General features: G+C 35.6%; 1 protein-coding gene across 19 annotated transcripts in view; it reads right to left on the reverse strand.

Annotated features, from left to right (window-relative positions):
- Positions 1–18,894, reverse strand: part of GALNTL6 (polypeptide N-acetylgalactosaminyltransferase like 6) — a 554,330-nt gene that overhangs the window by 263,407 nt on the left and 272,029 nt on the right. For all 19 annotated transcript variants that reach the window (XR_013950458.1, XR_013950459.1, XM_080590199.1 and 16 more), the window contains one exon: positions 4,114–4,280. Coding sequence is in view for 17 of the 19 variants with exons in the window: in XM_080590199.1 (XP_080446325.1) it covers positions 4,114–4,280 (167 nt within the window). In the remaining 2 variants the exon portion in view is untranslated. The remainder of the gene's footprint in view (positions 1–4,113; positions 4,281–18,894) is intronic.

Consider the following 18,894-nt stretch of genomic DNA (forward strand, 5'->3'; position numbering starts at 1 on the left):
TATCAAGTTTTTCCCTCACATTATTTTAGTACTTAAGTATATAAACTCCAAAACTTATACAAAGATATTTTGCAACTTTGGATACCTATATTTAAATCTACATTTCCTTCTGCCACAGATATTCATATAGGGTTTTTTATATTGAGTTTTTTTTTGTGACTATGTTTGGTACTTCCAAGTTTCATAACATTTGCTTACTTCCCCATTCTTAATATCACGTCTCTAGTCTGCATTATATTGATATTTAAAAAGGTGCAGCTGTCCTTTCACTTTTATAATATCTAAATGTCATAATCTATGGTGAATATTATGAACGAACTACCTAGAGTTTTTCATTTTGATCACAAAATACAAAGAAATGAATACGAATAAAGTGAAGGCACACAAGTAATTCTGCAACAAACCAACAAGCTGGTGGGTACCTGGCTATGCACTAAAACATCATCATCTGTTATCAAAAGCTCTATATATGCATTTCCATATTTATATTTGCATTGGTTATGAAAACAGAAAAGCACAATGTTTTATCCCTCTTTTACGGCCCTTTCAAGTTCCTACTTTTTCTCATCTACTCTAGTTCTAACAAGGACTGTCTCTTGGTAACAACTTCTTGGAGTTTTCTAAGACAGAAAAGTTTGGTTAGTACAACACACTAGAAAAAGACACCAGCCATTTAATTACTACCCTTAAAATAACCGTAGTGCTGAAATACTCCAGTCTCACTTTCAACTATCAACAAATAGGGTCCTAGTAGTGAACTCTTTTATAATCTTCAACTGTGGAACAGTATAGTATACACAGTGTCACTTAAATAGTTTTAACTGATTTCACAAAAGTGAGAAATAGCCTTTTGTCAGCTGACATACGAAGCCTCATGAAATTACAAAAGCATATAGTGGTTTAATTAGTTTCAACACTGCAATAAACTTTGCTTATGATGTTTCTACCAGTTTTGAAAACAATTTAACTCACATTTCATTTTTGACCTGATCTGTCTTCAATGCCTTTCACACTGCTTCACTGCTCTTGTCAGTCCCTGAAAAAACAAGTGAAGGACTAATAACACTATTATTAGTGTTACATACCCTCCTGGAGTGGGGCTGTATTGGAGAATGGGATGTTTCAATAGCTGTTATTTTAATAGTAGTGATTAAATGGCTAATGTTTCTCTCTACTTCAACTAACTAAACTTTTCCCTTTTACAAAAAAAGACATTGTTACCAAGAGACAATCCTTGTTAGAACTAGAGTAGTTGAGAATAAGTAGAAACTTGAAAGGGATGTTAGAGGCATTTATTCAAACACTTTTTAAAAAGATTGTTATGAACTGGGAAGGGATTACTGAGGACGTGTAGACAGACTTTTTTCCAACATTAAATAACCTATCTATACTACACGTAGCCTGTGCCTTCGAAAGACAAAAAAGGCACAAGAAAACACAATATAGCATCATTTAAAAAACAGTTTAGAGTATCACAAATACAAGAAAAAAACCTCACTTCAGAAATACAGAAATGATTTAACTGACTTGGAGTTCAACTTTATTGATTTCAAAAAGTAGAGATGCTAACACATTTGTCACATGTTAAAAAGCTATTCCCAAAACACAAATATGCTACCAAACATGCTCAAATTCAAAACTGACAACCATTCAAAAACAAATTTCTAATCTTTGTTTTTAATAACAAAAAAAGAAATCAGTAAACCTCCATCATTATACATCAGTTCTTGGCCCAGCTCCATTCAAGTCTTCTTAATAAGTTTCTTTAAGACTTTCAAACCAGACACTTAAGCATTTCCATACTATATAAATCACTTCTTCCAGATGAAAACTGCTCCACTGAGAAGTTAGATAAGTTTATATAACTCAAAATGAGGAAGACGTAGGAGATTTCTGTAATTTCATAGGAATTAATATTACAGATATTTACTCCCAAAATACCTGCAACATAATATCTAAAATATCTGCAAGCAGCAAAACATAAGCTGGGGCATTTCCAGAAAGAGGAATAAAAATGACAATATTCTCTGTTTAATGGCATTAGTCCCTTTTCTTATAACTGGGAAGTATATAAGCTTTCTAAAACATTATCATATTTAAAAGTATATAGTCAATATGGCCTTTGATTAAAGAAAAACACTACAGCCAGATTGAGCATACACTAAATAGCTGGTCTCAGTAGCTCAGTATAAGAAGCTTTTTTAGTAGTCAGAGGCTTCATAAGAACAACTTACTTCCTGGTAAGTTGTTTTACTACTAGGAAATTGTTAGCCTGCAGAAAAATTGTTGTCTTACTTTGCACTTGTTTTTGAAAACTTTCATCATCTATTGTCTAGTTTCTATACGCATGGAAGAGACAGAACTCTACTTGCTTTATGATTTCTCTAAAATTAAATTACAGATAGAGAGGCAGTTCATCAAAGGACATATTGCAACTAAAACAGCAGAGACAAAAGGGTAAGAGATGTGTGCACCATTAATCTTTCTCACCCCTGAAACATCAAATTAAAATTTTACAGTAATCTTACACTGCAAGAATGCTCTACTAATATCCCTCTTGTTCACCTAGGGGCTTCTCACCATAACAGGTCAGAAACCTTTTGCTATAAGCTCCTAGCTGAGACAAAGGTATTACCTAAATGTCAGCAATGAGCATTATTCTTTTGTTTTCTATCAATCTACTCAAAACAATACTCACATATGCATTAGTAAATGATGTTATTTCAACAATCAATAACTGATTGTTATTTCAATAGAAACCAACCTTCAAACAAATCCCAAACCAAAATAAACAATCAAATCTTTTCACATTTAAATTCCTAAAAGAAGTGCATAAAATTGAAAGTAATAAACTACATCCACGTTCCATATAATTGTTATGAATTAATTTTACCTAAGGAATTTAAATTTCATCCAAAGACCTTGAGAGTATTCCACTGTTGTGTTGCATTCAAGAAGTATTGATGGCAAAGTTCATTAAATTGTCATTTATCTTAATTTTATTATACAGAGATGTCATGAACTTTAACTATTCTAAAGCAAAAGTTTTAATTATTGTTTTAATTATTTTTTTACATTCCCTTCAAAACAGTCTCATTTTTCTATATGGTAAATTTATACCAGAGCAAGAAGCTGCCTAATTCAATACATATTCAGGATTAAAGACAAATGACTTGCATCCATCCAAAATGGCGAAAGTTAAAAATTCCAAGTAAAAATGAAGCCTAAAAGGAAAGGATGGTGATGAGACAGGGAGTTAGGAGAATCTTATCACGTAGAGATAGAGCGCTGATGGCAGTAAACTAAGATGCTACTTAGTGTCTTTGCTAACTATGGTGCATTGTGCAAATTAACTACAGCAAGAAGCCTTGGGCACCTTACCAAGGTCAGTCTCCTAATAAGAGTGTGAGCCTTTCTTAAGAAACTGGTAGAAACTGGTCCTGCGGATGGACAAGAGCCAAGGAGCAACTGAGTCTGCGCAAAGACAAGAGGTCAACTAGCGGTGACAAGGAAGAGCCATCAACCTTCATCCCCGCGACCCCTGACGACAACCACCAGAATACACTGTGCAAGCACAGATGGGAGGAGTTTATGGAAATGACTCCTTGGAACTAATTTTAAGACAAAGCAGGGACAGGTTACGAATACGTTTAGGCGTACTGTGAAACTTCATGCATATGTAACTTTACTGCATGTAACCAAGGCAAGTTGCCACATCAGGTGCACACGACTTTGGCGGGACTACCCCCCGTGCTGCCCAGCGCTGAATAAACATACCTACTTTACAATCTTACTGATTGTGGAGTCTGTTTTCTGCAAGTCAATGAAGCATTAACAATTTGCAGTATTTCAGAAAGAACGTATTCAAATACTGTGCTAATAAAGACCAATAAACAATTCATAATCTCTTGCCTTTTCAGTACTCATGCAAAATAAAACAAAAGCACATTTAGCAAGAAAAAAGTTTCTTTTTCCCCTAGCTGACAATCAAATAGTACTTCAAGGAAAGCAGTTCAGAAGCTATTTTTTTCTTCAATTTTTGTTACTCTAGTTTCTATAGAGACCACAGTGCAATACAAATTTCAAATTAAAACAAAACCAGCTGGGCCTTACCTCTGTCACTGAAGTCATCCACAAGAATGATTTCTGCTATCAGGCTGTCTGGAGTGCGGTTGATAATACTGTGTATTGTTCGCAAGAGTGAAGTCCATCCTTCATTATGAAATGGGATAATTATGCTAGTATTTGGTAGCTTTTCCAAGTACACCTTGTGCTTACAGCTGGAAAGAAAAGAAAAGAGTTGTGTAAGCATATAGCAAAGTCTGCCTTGGCATATACACTACCTGCTTAGGCCAGTAAACCACCATTGTTTCTGGAACAAAATCCAACTGTATAATTAAACAGTACTTTCATGTGAGAATAACTAGTTAATTTAAAAAAAGTTATATTGCAAGCAACATACAATAACTCTGAACAAAACAGAAAAGGAACTGAAGTTCACTGGCTGGAATTAGATTTCTTTTTCTTCACTAGAATCTTTTTCCTGCAATATTATACTCAGAACATATATTCCGCAACATTTTTAGAACTCCAATCATCTTATTAGAAAGATTCCTGATATTTATCATGAAAGAAAATAAAACCTGAAATGATCCTTCTTTGTCCATGGCAAACAAAACATAGAAGCAGTTTGCTCTACCCAGAGACAAATACCAGAAACAATTCAGTGTTATTTTCCTGGCTGACGCATTGAAAATATGCAACAACATCCACAAGTACAACTCCAACTTTACATCTAGATGCCCAAAGTAATTTCTGCTACTGTATGTATAGATAGTACAACATATAATTCTGAAAATAGAAGAAAATGTAAAACAGCCTTTTGTTTAGTAAATGAGACCACTGTACCTTCAGCATCTTAATTAAATAGCAGCTAACAACAGTGCTTAAACTTAAACATTTTTAATATTGAAGTGTTCACACATTTGACCAAAATCCGTATTCTTTAAAAATAATGGTCTTACAGTTCATTAGCTTCTAAAATCAGATAACATAAGTAATATTTAGGTTACTGAAACTGATAGGCTATCATTCCCCCCCGCCCCCTCCCCCAAAACGCCGTAAATGGGATACGTTCCTCTGCTAGCAACACGACATTGCATTTTCAGCCACGTCCACTGGGGACAAAGACATTGAATTATTACTGCTTCCATGAGAGAAAGTCATGCTCTGATCAAGGTACCCGTACAAATATAAATTAACTGCTTCATGATAAATCAACACAAAGAGACAGATAAACCTTTTGACTTCCAACTTCTAGGTCCAAAAATGTACAGATACCTTTGCTGCTATTCAGAAAGAATTGCAATGCATATCAAACACTGCTGTAGGTTTTAATGCTGTTTTACATATATTTGCAGCTTATTTTGCTTTCTACTTTTCAAATGCCATTTAGAAATCAGCATTTGCTGTATTTGAAAGTTTTCCTAAAAATAAATTTATATTTGTCAGCCATTTCTTCCAAAAACATAGCAGCAATGAATTTATTGACAAGCCATTTCCATAAATAACATTTTTGAAACCTTTTATTAAGTAATTTACTGGTAGAATGCATATGCACACTGAAAAAAGGACAGCTACTCTGCACAAATATGACAAAGTAAGAATTCTTCTACTTATCTGTAGGAAGGAGTACAACAAAGGAAGCTCATTACTCATACAGAGCTGTTTCAGGTGGCAAATTAAGAAAACCACCTATCAAAACTACCACCTACTGTTGTCAATTGTTTGCTGACAGTGATGCTTGGAGTAGAACAAATGCATGTTATTTTTATGCTTTTCCTGAAACCAAGATTTTTCCTTTAGCATTTTTAACTCCCACTAAGTAGGTTTTTAAAACTGGGTTTTTAATCTTTTTTTTTTTTTGAAGGAGAAAAACAAAAAACACCACACAAAAGAAATACACACACAATGTCAGAATGCTGTTTCTTTTTAAAAAGTGATGTCCTTCCACAAGGGAACTCAATTACCTTCCTGAGTAACAGTATGCCTTTTTAGCCTGGTTGTAGTGAGGTTTGTGTGTTTTCACAGTTGACTGTCGTAAACTGAAGTCTACACAGATGGGAAGGTCACCGGATGTGGATATTCTCATCTGTGCTTTCAGTGTAATTGCATATTCTAATTGATAAAAAGGAGAAAGAACATTGAAGGACCTAGTTTAAAACTATTTTCATTCTTCCTACAGAATGAATTGCCTTACTAGGACTAAAAGAGAGCCATGCTTAGAATATAAAAGCAAAAGACACCTTAAACTTTCTTAACATGTCTCCATCTTTCCACTATCTTTGACCATTCTTCTTCATTTATATTTACTTTTCCTTTGACAAGTTTTCCAAAGGTACCTGCTATATGTGAACTGATTTCTGTTACAAGCCACAAACCACTGAAATGCACTTTTCCTACTTTTCCCCCCTCAACAAGCTGGTCAAATTGTCATATTCATAGAGATGACACCTTAAATTCCATCTTTTTCTATTGTTAAGACAGCCTGTTAGATTTCATAGTGGTGGCCTACTTGCCTTTTTCAGCAAGTTAAATTCTGTTCATTTTTAGCCTCTTGCTCTCCAACATTAAACTAACTGTAACAGAAGAACTCAACTCTTCCATGTTTTACTGATGAGAATGATGTTTAAAACCAAGAAGCATTAGCAAAATTAACAGATAAGGTACTACAAAAACACCTTCATCTTTAACTGTACCACTTTTGCATCAATAAAGATTTTTAGAGGCATTCTTTCAACACAAATTCATTATCAAAAATTCAGCAGAGTCCATTTAGAGAGGTCCTGACACAAAGTCTGATTGTAACTTCAAACTCCCCTTGCTTTATTATTTACTGTTCCAAAGTTCTAAGATACCTCAATAACTAACTTATTTTCTGCCAACATCAAATCATATTTTCAGTACATGCTTTTTGCTCTCACCAAAATAATGCCATCATAAATGTTTTGAGCATTTACCAAGTAACAGACCACTATTTCAACATGTTTACTTTCTAAAATTAATTTAATTGCTTACATACCCTGTAGAATGAATGTTTCAAAAGGGAGATTTTGATTCTCCACAGAAATGAGAAAATGTAATTCAAGAGCCCTTTATATTCCCTTAAGATTTCAACCTTAGCAAAATTTATAAAAAAATAACAAAATCAAATTTTATTTCAGAAAGGAAAAAAACGTGTCAAAGATTACCATTAATATCCTATTTTAAAAATGTTTAAATGAGCATTAATTCATCCTTAAAAGTTGTCAAATTATGGTACATGTGTTAAATGAAAATGAATTGTACTGAAATTGCAGTGCAAAATTTAAGTACAAAGTTTTGTCAAATTCTTATCCACCTTGAAAAAAATCTTAGTACTTGCATACATATGCTATGATCACCAGCCTCAGCCTGAACATATCACAACTTATTTGCGTATTTTCAATGAGTGTAGGCTCTATGTAGACCGTAAGTGTAATTCAGAACAAATGACAGAACAGCATTTCCAAACACATTGACTTTGAGGCTTGGGGTACTGGGAAAACCACAAAAGCCTGGAAATAAATCGTAAGATTAATATTCAAAAAAGGATAGTAGATTTAAGCAAAATATGCAGTTCTGACAGTGTTGAAGGTTTGCTCCAGGATCTACTTCAATACAAAAAAGAATGTAGAAAGGAAAGAGTACAGAGTTGATGTCAATAAACATTACTTTATGCGCTCTCTTTCATGATCAAATCACGATGCAACAGATAAATGCAAACATACCGCTGTAGAGCTTATTATCACATGATGTTCTGCTTAATGAATTAAGAACATAGAGAAAAACAAATGGGGATCTGAAAAAGAGAAACAACTGCTATGTCTTTCTTTTTTTAAACCAGGAAGGTATTTTCTATTTTTAAGCTCATTTCCATCAAAAGCAGTTTTTGTCCTGGTAGTATTTTCTTCTAGAGTAACATTTAAAATAACTTATGAGAAGTTTATAGTAACAAAATTGATTTGCATGGTGAATGAAGATGAAGACAGGTCATTTTACTTCTATACCTCAGTTCTAGATATGTTGTAAACCAACTAATTTGAATGAAATGTATGTTAGTATAAACATACACAGTCTCAGAAGAAAACCCACCCATGAAATTAAATAATTTTGCCTATGGGACTGAGGGCAGAAAACTACCTGAAATCACTGCACTAAACTGATTTTTCGCTTCAGCTTTGATTGTAAAAAAAAAAAAATTATGAAAGTGTTCTCATTAATCAGTATTGGCTAAGGATGTTTACTCAACATCACTGCCCATACTGATAAGAGCATAAATATTCAAGGATGGTAAGAGTACATTATTCAACTATTTTTCCACCATTTTCATTATGTTTTTCCTCACTTTCATCCCTACCTCCACACTTTTGTTTACCTAGATAAAGTTCAAACTGCTCAGTAGAATTTTTATTGTTTAACATTTGAGTAGCATCTATTCACTTTGCTCAGAAACACATTAAGATGTACTTAAGTTATAGCTACCTGTAAGTTAAATTGCTTACACAACTAATACAGCCTACTCAATGGTTTATAAGAGACTACTTACAGAACTAGAAGCTTTGTTTTTCAGTGTTTGATTCTATCTTCCCTAAAGTAATCCAAAAGATCCCAATCAGTCTTAACTCATATACGTGCTCGTATCTGTAGGTATATGCCATGCCATATTGCCAGCACAGTGGAACAGTAGGCACCTGCACATCCTATGGAACCATCCCAACTAAACAGACCCAGATATCTAGTTCTCTCCAGGGGACAGGTGTAGGATTATTCCTGGTTTTACAGACTGCAAGATTAGAGTGGTCAGAAGAGTTCACACTGAATAAAGGAAGAATATTAATTTGGTAAACTAGAAATTAGCGCAAAGTCATTTGCTTGCAGTATAATACTACTTCATTCTGGTACCACTATAAAGGCAAACTGAGAAACAAAAGTCTGTTATGTTCTTTATGTGTTTTTATTATTTAAAATTCAAGTTTTTGTACTTTAAAATCACACACCTACCCTAGACATTTAGAATTGCAGAACTTTTCTGATGGAGTTCAGTCAAAAAATAACTAATGTTTTGGTTGTACTCTTCAAAAAATGAAGAGGTAGTTGCCACCAAAAGAGACTGCTGGAAAACTAGGCCTTTTATTTCACAAGCATAGAATTTGAATACCTGAAACAAGAAGCTGGGGAGCATGGGGGTGGAGAAACAACTGCACGCATCTACCACTCTTAGCAGAAAAACAATTTGAGGGTGAGAAGAACCAGCTGTTTGAACCTAGAAAAGTGTTCCTAACTCAGCACGTGCATCTTCTGCTCAATCTTAATAGAATGCTACAGATTAACCTTAATAAAATGCTCTGGATGCTTTTTCTTGTGGTTAAAAATTGCACAGAAGTGCAGCACATCATCACTTATTCGTGGAACAACATTAAATCTTAGCTACTGAACCTATTACTACAAGAATGACAATTTCTTAGAATAAACAATAGATTTCTGCAAATTTAATGAAATCTTAAATCTCAGAGTAATTTCTATGTTAAGTCTGAAAGTGATTTATAAAGGTCTTGCTAGAAATACGTAGAAAGAAAACCATGAAGAGCAACTGGTATCTTGCTAGTTAAGTAGTTCACATCTGTATTTTCTTACTGAAGTTATTACATTAATGTTCAGAATAAACAGAGCTTGGTAGAGGCCGGTGCTAGTGGCATTATGTATTTCCCTTGCTGAAATTCTCAGAATTAACAATTTGGGCTTTCCCCAAAAATAACATACACAAACATGTATGCATGCACATAAGAAAATATGGCATAAAGCTCCATTTGCACCAGCACGCATGCACATAAGAAAATATGGCATAAAGCTCCATTTGCACTAAATGATGAATTTGTGGACAAACTGGGTGCAATGACAGTTTTGAGATTACCAACATGAATCAAAAGTTATGAACCATGAATTACATTTTCAAATATTGCTGTTCTTGATTAATCTTGTCTTTTCATAAGCTTTCCTTGCATGGTATTTGAGAATCTGAAATCTGTTATTTCTTAGCAAACTGAATGATATGGTACTATATTCTTTATGCTCTAGGAACTTTTGGGGGGGATTTTACTGGGAAGAACTGAGGTTTTCTACCTGGGCATGAGTTGTTTCCAAATTAATTTCCAAAGCCTCATTCCTCTCTCTAGCCAAAGTATCTTCTTCCTCTCTTTTTTCCTTATTAGACACATCACTGTGCACTAATCGTATGTCATTTCAAGTACAGCTGCATTTCAGTAACCCCAGAAGTCCTGTAGTTTATCACTGTTGTGAGAAACTGAATTTTGAGAGCTGTACAATATTGTTTATTATACACACATACCACAGAAGTCATGGTAACTATGAAATCAAAATTCTTTACAAAAGGTTAAGGTAGAATTTATTTGTAAATAACTTGTATAGTGAAAATTTAGGCATGCAGAACTGACAAAGTGGAACCCACTAGCAGCTATTTACCTTGAACGTTGTTCCTGTATTTTGTTATCGTAGGTGGGTATTTGGATCCAGTAGTTTAAGGCTTATTGAAAAACAGGATACACCGTCACACATGAACTCGCTCTAAAAACACTTAACTCTAATTTTAAGTATTGCTTTGGGATATAGAATTCTACTAGGCTGAAACAATAATCAAAACTGAGTTCCTGAATGAATCACTATCACAAGTAAGTTTTGAAGTTGCAGGGAGACTTCTAGAAGATTAAAAGAATAGTAGAGGTTGCTCTATTCCTGAAATGCTAACCTGCCTGAGGAAGAAAAAGAAAATTGCCACAAACATCTGGAATCTATTTACAGCCGACACTAAAAATACAACATGAAAGAGGACCGCTCTATAAAAAGAAAAGCTGTGAAAAAAAAAAGATAAAATTGCCTCTTACAGACTACTAAGAGTCTTAAGAATATTAAGAACTTTTTTTTTGGCTCAAAAGAAGGGTTAGCATACTCTGCTGTGCAGAAATAAATAGCATCCTTTTAGTTCAAGATACAGTGATAGTTCTGTTTAAATCCCCGATAAGTTTAAGGAGAAAAAAAAGTAATATAATATCAAATAGCTTAAGAAAACATGCAGAACTGAAAGTTTCTGCATTTTTACAGCTTTTCTAACAGAAACAGATCTACCAGCTCTGTAGGACAGCAAATGAAAAAAATGGACATCTAAAGTGATGAAAAAGTAGAGAGTGCTGGCACCATTTCAGCCACTTCACAGCAAAAGCCAATTCATAAAAGCAGCAATTTGTTTGACCCTGTGGATATAACAACATTTTATGCACATTAAGGGACGCCAATAGCAATGCCTTGGCCAGTTACTAGGTTCTGTGCTTTCTAGACACATCAACAACCTTGTAAACTGCCCTTTCTGACAGATAATAGCGTAGGAGAACTTAAACGTCTTGCAGACATCCCATTGCTGTATTTCAGAAGCAAGGTAGCAGCCTTCTACAGCAGTTACTGGATCATAAAATAGACCACCTCCAATTTTCTCCTTTTACATGAAACACCAGAGTAAGTTAGAGCAAAACAGAATCAGGTCTGAAAGCTTCCTTCCACTGGCTTTGTCAGCACACACACTTAGCAGATCTGACCTTTTCTTTCCCCTTTATTAAAGGAACTACAGCACCCAGTGGGTACCCAACTGCTGACAAACCCACGACAAAGTTACCAGGACAAAACATTTTTCCAGTGAAGATTTACATAGTAATTGTCTTAGCACATCAAAGAATTCAATTTACAGCAACAAGCTTCAGTCACACAGTGTTTCTGTTGCAACCTAGCCTTGTCAAGTGAGCCTGATAAAGTAGTGATAACTAGTAATTTCTACTGCTTTATGACAAGGCTGTAAAATTAACTTGGGTGTGAGCTGATGGAGGGGAAAGTAATTTTTATTTCCACTGTGGCTTACAGCTAGGAAGTAAGCATACATTACTGGGTATGGACCTCAATAAATGTCACAACACTTCCTCCTCCCTACTGCAGCAAATAAACCTTCTCTAAAAATTTATTACTATTTTCAGATAGATGAAATTGTATGGTAGAAAGTAGTTTGCATTATTGCTATTAAATGCAATACAAAAATTAACATGTCTTGGAAACTAAATAGGAAAAGCCTACTGTGTTAAGTAGGTTTTCTCTCAGCAGTGACTTCACACAAAAATCCCCACAAAGTTGAGCGAGATGCTTGTTACTTCACATCAAGCTGCATCACTTCGGACTGTCATGGACAATCACTCCAGAAACTCTGCATGTCTTCAAAGAAATCAGACAGTAAAGTTTGCCTCACTTCGTAATTCAAACAGTAAGGTTTCTTTAAACAAAGGAAAAACATAAGAGACAGATGAGCCATACAACTCAAAGCAAACCTATGCTTGCAAAGCTTTGTTTTATAAGAAAGCACAGTATAAAACCTCCATCACTCATTGCTAGATCTTAAACTATTTATTATATATATAACTTTAAGAAACTTACATATTTATCCATATATATTAAGTCTAGGTTTTGAAAAGTGAACACAAAGTAATTTTATATCATCTCAAAATCCCTCACTTAAAAGGAAAGTTACATCGAGAGGCATCTTAGTACTACAATTATAATTCAGCTTAAACCATGCTCTTCATTACCTATAAATTCCCAAATTCTAGCAAGCAACCCAGTTTATATAATATGTATGCACACGTGTACACAGATCTACACTTTTTTTTTGAGTGAAAATTACTGAAATATCAATGTACTCAAAATTCATTCAAACTTGTGATTGTCTCTCAAAAGTCATGCAGAGCTTAAAATGATCAACACGCAGCCTCTAATTCAAGTCTGTTTGATTTCCTGACTGAGAGAGAATGAAAAGGATCAGAACGTTTTTGTTGTTTCAAAGTGAATTCTAATCATGCTACTTAGGAACAAACCAACCCATGACATTCAGCTACCATTGAATTTGTTTTAGAAATCCTAATTATTCCTTTACCATTTGCCCTTGTGCTCCAGAGCTATCCTTCAGGCTTCCACAAACACCTTCCCTGCCAAAGGTCAGCCACATCTCCTTTTCCATACCAAGCATTCTGCAGCTAAAAATAGATTACAACCAAGCTCAGCTTGACTACGAATACAATAAGATACTGAAAATCATCTAAAAATTACCTTAAAACAAAGTGATGGGATAGAATCAAACTTATTTAGTGCATATAGAACTCAGAATACAAAGTAAAGTCTGGAATCCCTTTTATCCAAAACTCCCTCTTTACCTGCAGTGACATTAGAGCAGAGAAATACAGGAACAGTATCTGATTAGCCAGAAAGCACAGAACTGTGCGTTATACTGTGAGATGCTGAGCGTTAGTGCAAGATATTCTAGAACATCGAAGGAAATGCAACAACAGTACAGTGAGGTCTTCACTCTCTGGAAGCAAGAAGTTCAGGACTCAGCACTTTCAGGTCAGTTTTCTCACACCACTGAATTCAGGTACTCTGACACAATATTAATTGAAAGTTCTTTGTCCCTAACTAAAGAAAGAATATAGTGGTTGCTCCATTACACACATTTAAATTAATGCAAACCTTCCTAGTTTCAAAAGGCTTCAATAATACAAGGGATACATGAATGAGGTTTACAAAAAAAGCTTCCAAAGCTTGGTGGATAGGCCAAATGAGAAAGCATTGTTCACCAAACTCATTAATTTGGGGGTATTTGATGCAATTAACATCAGATTGATCTAAACCATGTTATAAAATGTTCCTGCATCACGCAACGGTCAGTTATCTTTCTGTGCAGAGGGTTGCAAGGACCAACAGTATTAGGAAGTTCAGTAATAAACTAAACAAGAACATGCACTGCATACCTGTACAAAACCACTAAGCAGCTTTACGTATCACCCAAAAATCCAGTTACTGAGGATGCTGAAAGAATCTACGGGAAATAAACCGGAGGAAGAAGCCAGACTCACACATCCCTTTCAGTATCACCTCCCATATACGATACACAAGATAAAACAACGGGCAAAATATTATTAGGTCTGACCCACGTCACAGCATTGGTGTCACAGCTAGCAGGCATGGGAACAAACGCTGTGAAAATGTCGCTGTCAGGCATCACAGACCACAAGCACCAGCATGATCAGTAAGTTCACATGCCTGTTACCACATCTTGTGGCCAGCGCAGCCTTTGGAAAATTACAGCTCAATAAGGTCGTCCATAATCCAGCCAGGCAAAACAAAAGCTGCTTTTTCACTCTAGTTTTGCTGCGTATTTGTTGTCCTTATTGCATGACACAGAGCAGCTAATTCTGTTGCCTGTAAGAACATACTGGCACTTGCTGGGTTTTGTTAGCATTAGAGCTGAAATTTCACTTGCTTAGAAGTATGTAATCCTATGCTGGTTCACATTACATAAATGCCTAATTGTACGAAAAAATGTTCAGAAAGGAAGCAAGAATTAATACGTAATAACAAGTAAGGCATACAGAAGGTTTTCCTGAAACTATTAAATTGGCAGCATACATCATCATCACAGTCATCTGTGAACTGCAAAGGTCTGGATCCCCAGAACATTCAATATTTCTCATTGATCTTAAGGAAGCTGCATGTGCTTTCCAATTGCTGTATTGTGTTTGAGACCTAAAAGTTCTTGTTTTAACCACTGCCAAGTGCCAATAGACTTGGCTATCCCAGATGCCCAGAAGTGACTGAAGGGTAAATACCCTGCAGTATTCCTTTCCCTATTGTATTTAGATTTCACAGTATGTTTATTGCAGCTTGCTATTTTCTCAGCAGTGTGGGAGGCTTCACTGCAATGTAGGAGATATGCAAGGCATTCAAACCCACAAGATCTACTTTCCTCTGCTTGTATAAACAGCTTACTTCTTTCATCAAATTCTTTTCAGTAAACAGAAACAGAGCCATCAGTCTCGGACTCTCCTCATTGACCTACTAAACGCTGCAGCCTGCTCCTCACCAAAGCGGTGGAGGGGGAATCATCAATCTTCAACCCCATTTTAGCTGTTGCTACCATAAAAAAGCACACAAAGCACCCAGAAAGAGCCTAGGAATTATTCCACATAATTTGTTACTATCAATACATATATTGCAGAGGAACTGACAGCAGGCATGACAGAGACAGAAGGCCACAAGTTTTCTCCAGCATAAAACATTTCTGACCCTGTTCTCAAGGAGCTGCACTTTGAATGAGATGCCCTGAAGCAACTGCAAGGCACAATCTGGTGAGGCTTGGAAATGGGGACATGGCCCATCGTGTTTTGGCATGCATGACTTTCCACCTTCACCACATTATGCAGTAACTGCACAGAACACCTGAAAAAGCAGCTCAAGTAATAGTGTACAGCTTTCTCATCACCCCACTAAAAGCAATGTGTGCTTAACCAGTTGGTCTGTGGCCAGGTAAGGTTAAACAGTGCTAGCAAACATCCGTACAAAGTAATGCAGCCCTTTGTAGAGAAACCTGAACCAACATTTTCTTGAAGCACTGGGAAAAGGCTAGCTTGTTTTGTGGTTTGCGGATTCCAGTCAAATTAAGCATAAGAGCAAGCAAGTTAGATGGAAGTTGAATCAGCTAGCTAGTAGCCATGCCAAGTTTAGCACACACAGAGTGCCTCTTCAGCATCCCTCGGTACCAGTGACATCTGCCCTCTGAACAATTAGGTTGTACCCAAATTATTTCCCTACTGAGCAGGCAGAGATGATTCAGATGCCTCTGAGCTAACTTTTACAGCTTCTCCAGGAGCTTTTCATCATTAGGCAGAGAGGGAAAGAAAAGCAGAGGAGCCATCTCCTCTTCTGGAGGGAAGGAAGCTGCAGGAGGTACCTGAGGCTGGGGCACAGCAGCCAGCTAACGGCCTGGCTGCACCAACCAGTCTCACTCACGCAAGCACCACCAAAAGCTGACCCTGTTTGCCAGAGATGAGACTCAGATGACTTTTAGTCATCAGATCATTATGGCAGGCACTGAGATTAAACTTGTGCCACAGCTTTAATTGCATGTACAGCAGGTGAATACACAGCCAAGGTGTTTACTAATATTTTCGCAATAAAAGTGAGTCCATTTTTATTTTGCAAACACTGAAACTGCTATAGGATATTTATTGCCTTTAAAAAAAAACAAAACACAAATACAAAAGTAAGGAAAAACAGAGAAAGCAATGCTTCAAATGCCAGTAGAGCTAAATACTTACCTAGATTTGCCGGGTGACCATTTTTCAAACTTTCTTTTTTAAATTAATTGATAGTTCTGAGAGATTAGCATTTCACTAATGTAGTAAACTAGTACTCTGATTGAATGCTATACACTTCAATGACTTTCCTATGCACAGCGTACATAAACTAAAGAAATCAGGAACAACAAATATTTAACAGCAAAATCAGCTACCGAGTATTCAGATTGTTTTGTCTGGAGGAAATGCACAGCATACTTGCAGTTAAATACTTAAGGAAAAAGCTGAAGTCACTCAGCCAGCTCTAATTTGTCTAACAAATACCCATGAAAAATACCTAAAATGTATTATTTCCCTTTTTATCCTGTCAGACTATTCTATTTGAGGAGATGAAATAAAAATCATCCTTTTGGTTAATAAGAAGTTAACCATTAAAGCTTACTTCATGAACCACAATCCCACTCTTCCTACTACGTGCTTCAAAAGACATCTGAGAACGTAAGCTTTGGGGCAGCAACTCCCGCACTTAACTGCCTTATTTTTGCAATTTAATCAGTTTCTTACTTACATCTTTCTTGCTTTTTTAGCCACATTACTCTTCTGTTCACCAAATAATGATCAAGTGACTACAGCATTCACTTGAGCAAATTTGTGCTTCTGCCATGCAACACACAGGCAGGTGATATTTGTTCTCTAGCATCCCACACCGCATAATGCTTCAGCTCTCCCATAAATCCCCTTCTGTAGCATGAAGCGCACTGCAAGATGTCAGAACTAAAAGATCTGTCCTCCTTCACTCTCAGCAACTCAGCTGTTTTGAAAATCATGCTGGAAGTCTGACTGCTGGGAGAACAGTTACAGAGAAAACCACAAGGAGCCAGCATCCTTCCCTGGTGGTAGCTAGAAAGAATTCCACAGAAGCAAAACCAAAACAACTATTTTCTAAGTTTAGGGACATCTAACCACATCTTGAGATGCCATTACCTTTATATTTTGGGTTGATGAAGAAGCTTTTAATCATTTTTTCTTTTTTCCGATTTTGACTTAGGGTTCTCAACAAATAACAACACTGAACCATTAATATACGCACAGGTCTGTGTCAATAGCATATCCGCTCCCCCCCCTTTCTTCTGGGGGAGGAAGAACAGGGAGACAATATTCTTACCCACTGACAGATCTGAACATTATATACTTAAATATTATATATAAACAACATATATAAAACATTATATATTAAAATATTTTATATATAAATCTGAACATATATATGTCTATATTTACACACACAGTGTATAAAGACTTGTCTGATTCACAAGAGTGAAACAACTAGAAAAACCTTGTACTTTTTTAGTTTCATTTAGTACCTAATCAAAAGTCAATAGAAGATCAATCCTAATAACTAATTACTTCCATACGCCATATTAAATATTGCAAAGTTAAGCATACTTAATTTCAATTAATTCATTTTTTTTTAGTGTCTTGAGCTAGGATAACCTAGGACAGCCATTAAGATAACAGAATGCTGAGGGAATTCATTGGAAACTATCTTGGAGAGCTGGATTAAAGCTTTTTTTTTTTTTAATTTCAATTTCAGGTAAAATATATATAACTTAAACGTATGCTAAAAGCATTCAGACAAGAGCACTGTATTTATAGAAAGTAACTCAATATATTCAATACAATAACTGAAAATTTTAGAGGATTCAGATATGAACTACTGTATGATTGTACGACTGCAACATTTATCTTGGATTTTTAAAATACATCCCTCTCCCATACGGCTCTAGTAACTCTAGTTTTCTGCAAAATTTACTAAAACACCATCAGGGATAACATTAACTCTGCAACTATTCCAAAGACACACACACACACCCCACAACACTTTCATTTTAGTCTCTTTTAAAGAGAAATACAAGGGACAGCAACCTCACTGCATTCAAATATTTTGAAAGTGAACCATTCAGGCATTCTGTCAGCTTCTACTGCTGATAAGGAGGGAGAGTTGGTGAGTTTCAGTTATGCAGAACAGGTACAGTGAAATGTGGGGGTTTCATTATTAAAAAATAAAAGCCTTATTAGTTATTGTTTAGGACACAGAACAATTTGCAGCCTTAACAAACCTTTATTTATTTGAATATGAAAATGCATTTCTTCAGAGGTCTGTGAGAAATGTAATGTCTAAGATCAACAAGCATAGCTCAGACTTCTGAAAAGAGCACTGCTGGGAATTGCAGTGAAGTCCGACCACTTCATATAGCAATAGTCAGCCAATACTTGGAAACAGCAACTCCACACCATACACACTAAAAACAGATGTCACAGAAATCAAGTTGGACATCCTTAATGTACAATATGAACATCAAATTCACTTTGTACTGAAATTTTTATCTATACCTACTGAAACCTAAAAAGGATGGGATTTCTGGTAATAGATTATTCAGGTAAACCAACAAGCATATGCACAGATGCACAAATCCAAATTATAAACAAACATTCTACAAACAACAGAGATGAGTAGCCCTGTTGAAATCAACCTATACAAACACACAAACCATGAAATATTTCGAGTGATGATGCTTGCATTGCACTCTATTAGTAACTGGAGTTAACTTGAATTCCTTTGATTCAAGAATGAATA

Source organism: Anser brachyrhynchus (genome assembly GCF_964034855.1).
Source record: "Anser brachyrhynchus genome assembly, chromosome: 4".
NCBI classification, from domain to species: Eukaryota; Metazoa; Chordata; class Aves; order Anseriformes; family Anatidae; genus Anser; species Anser brachyrhynchus.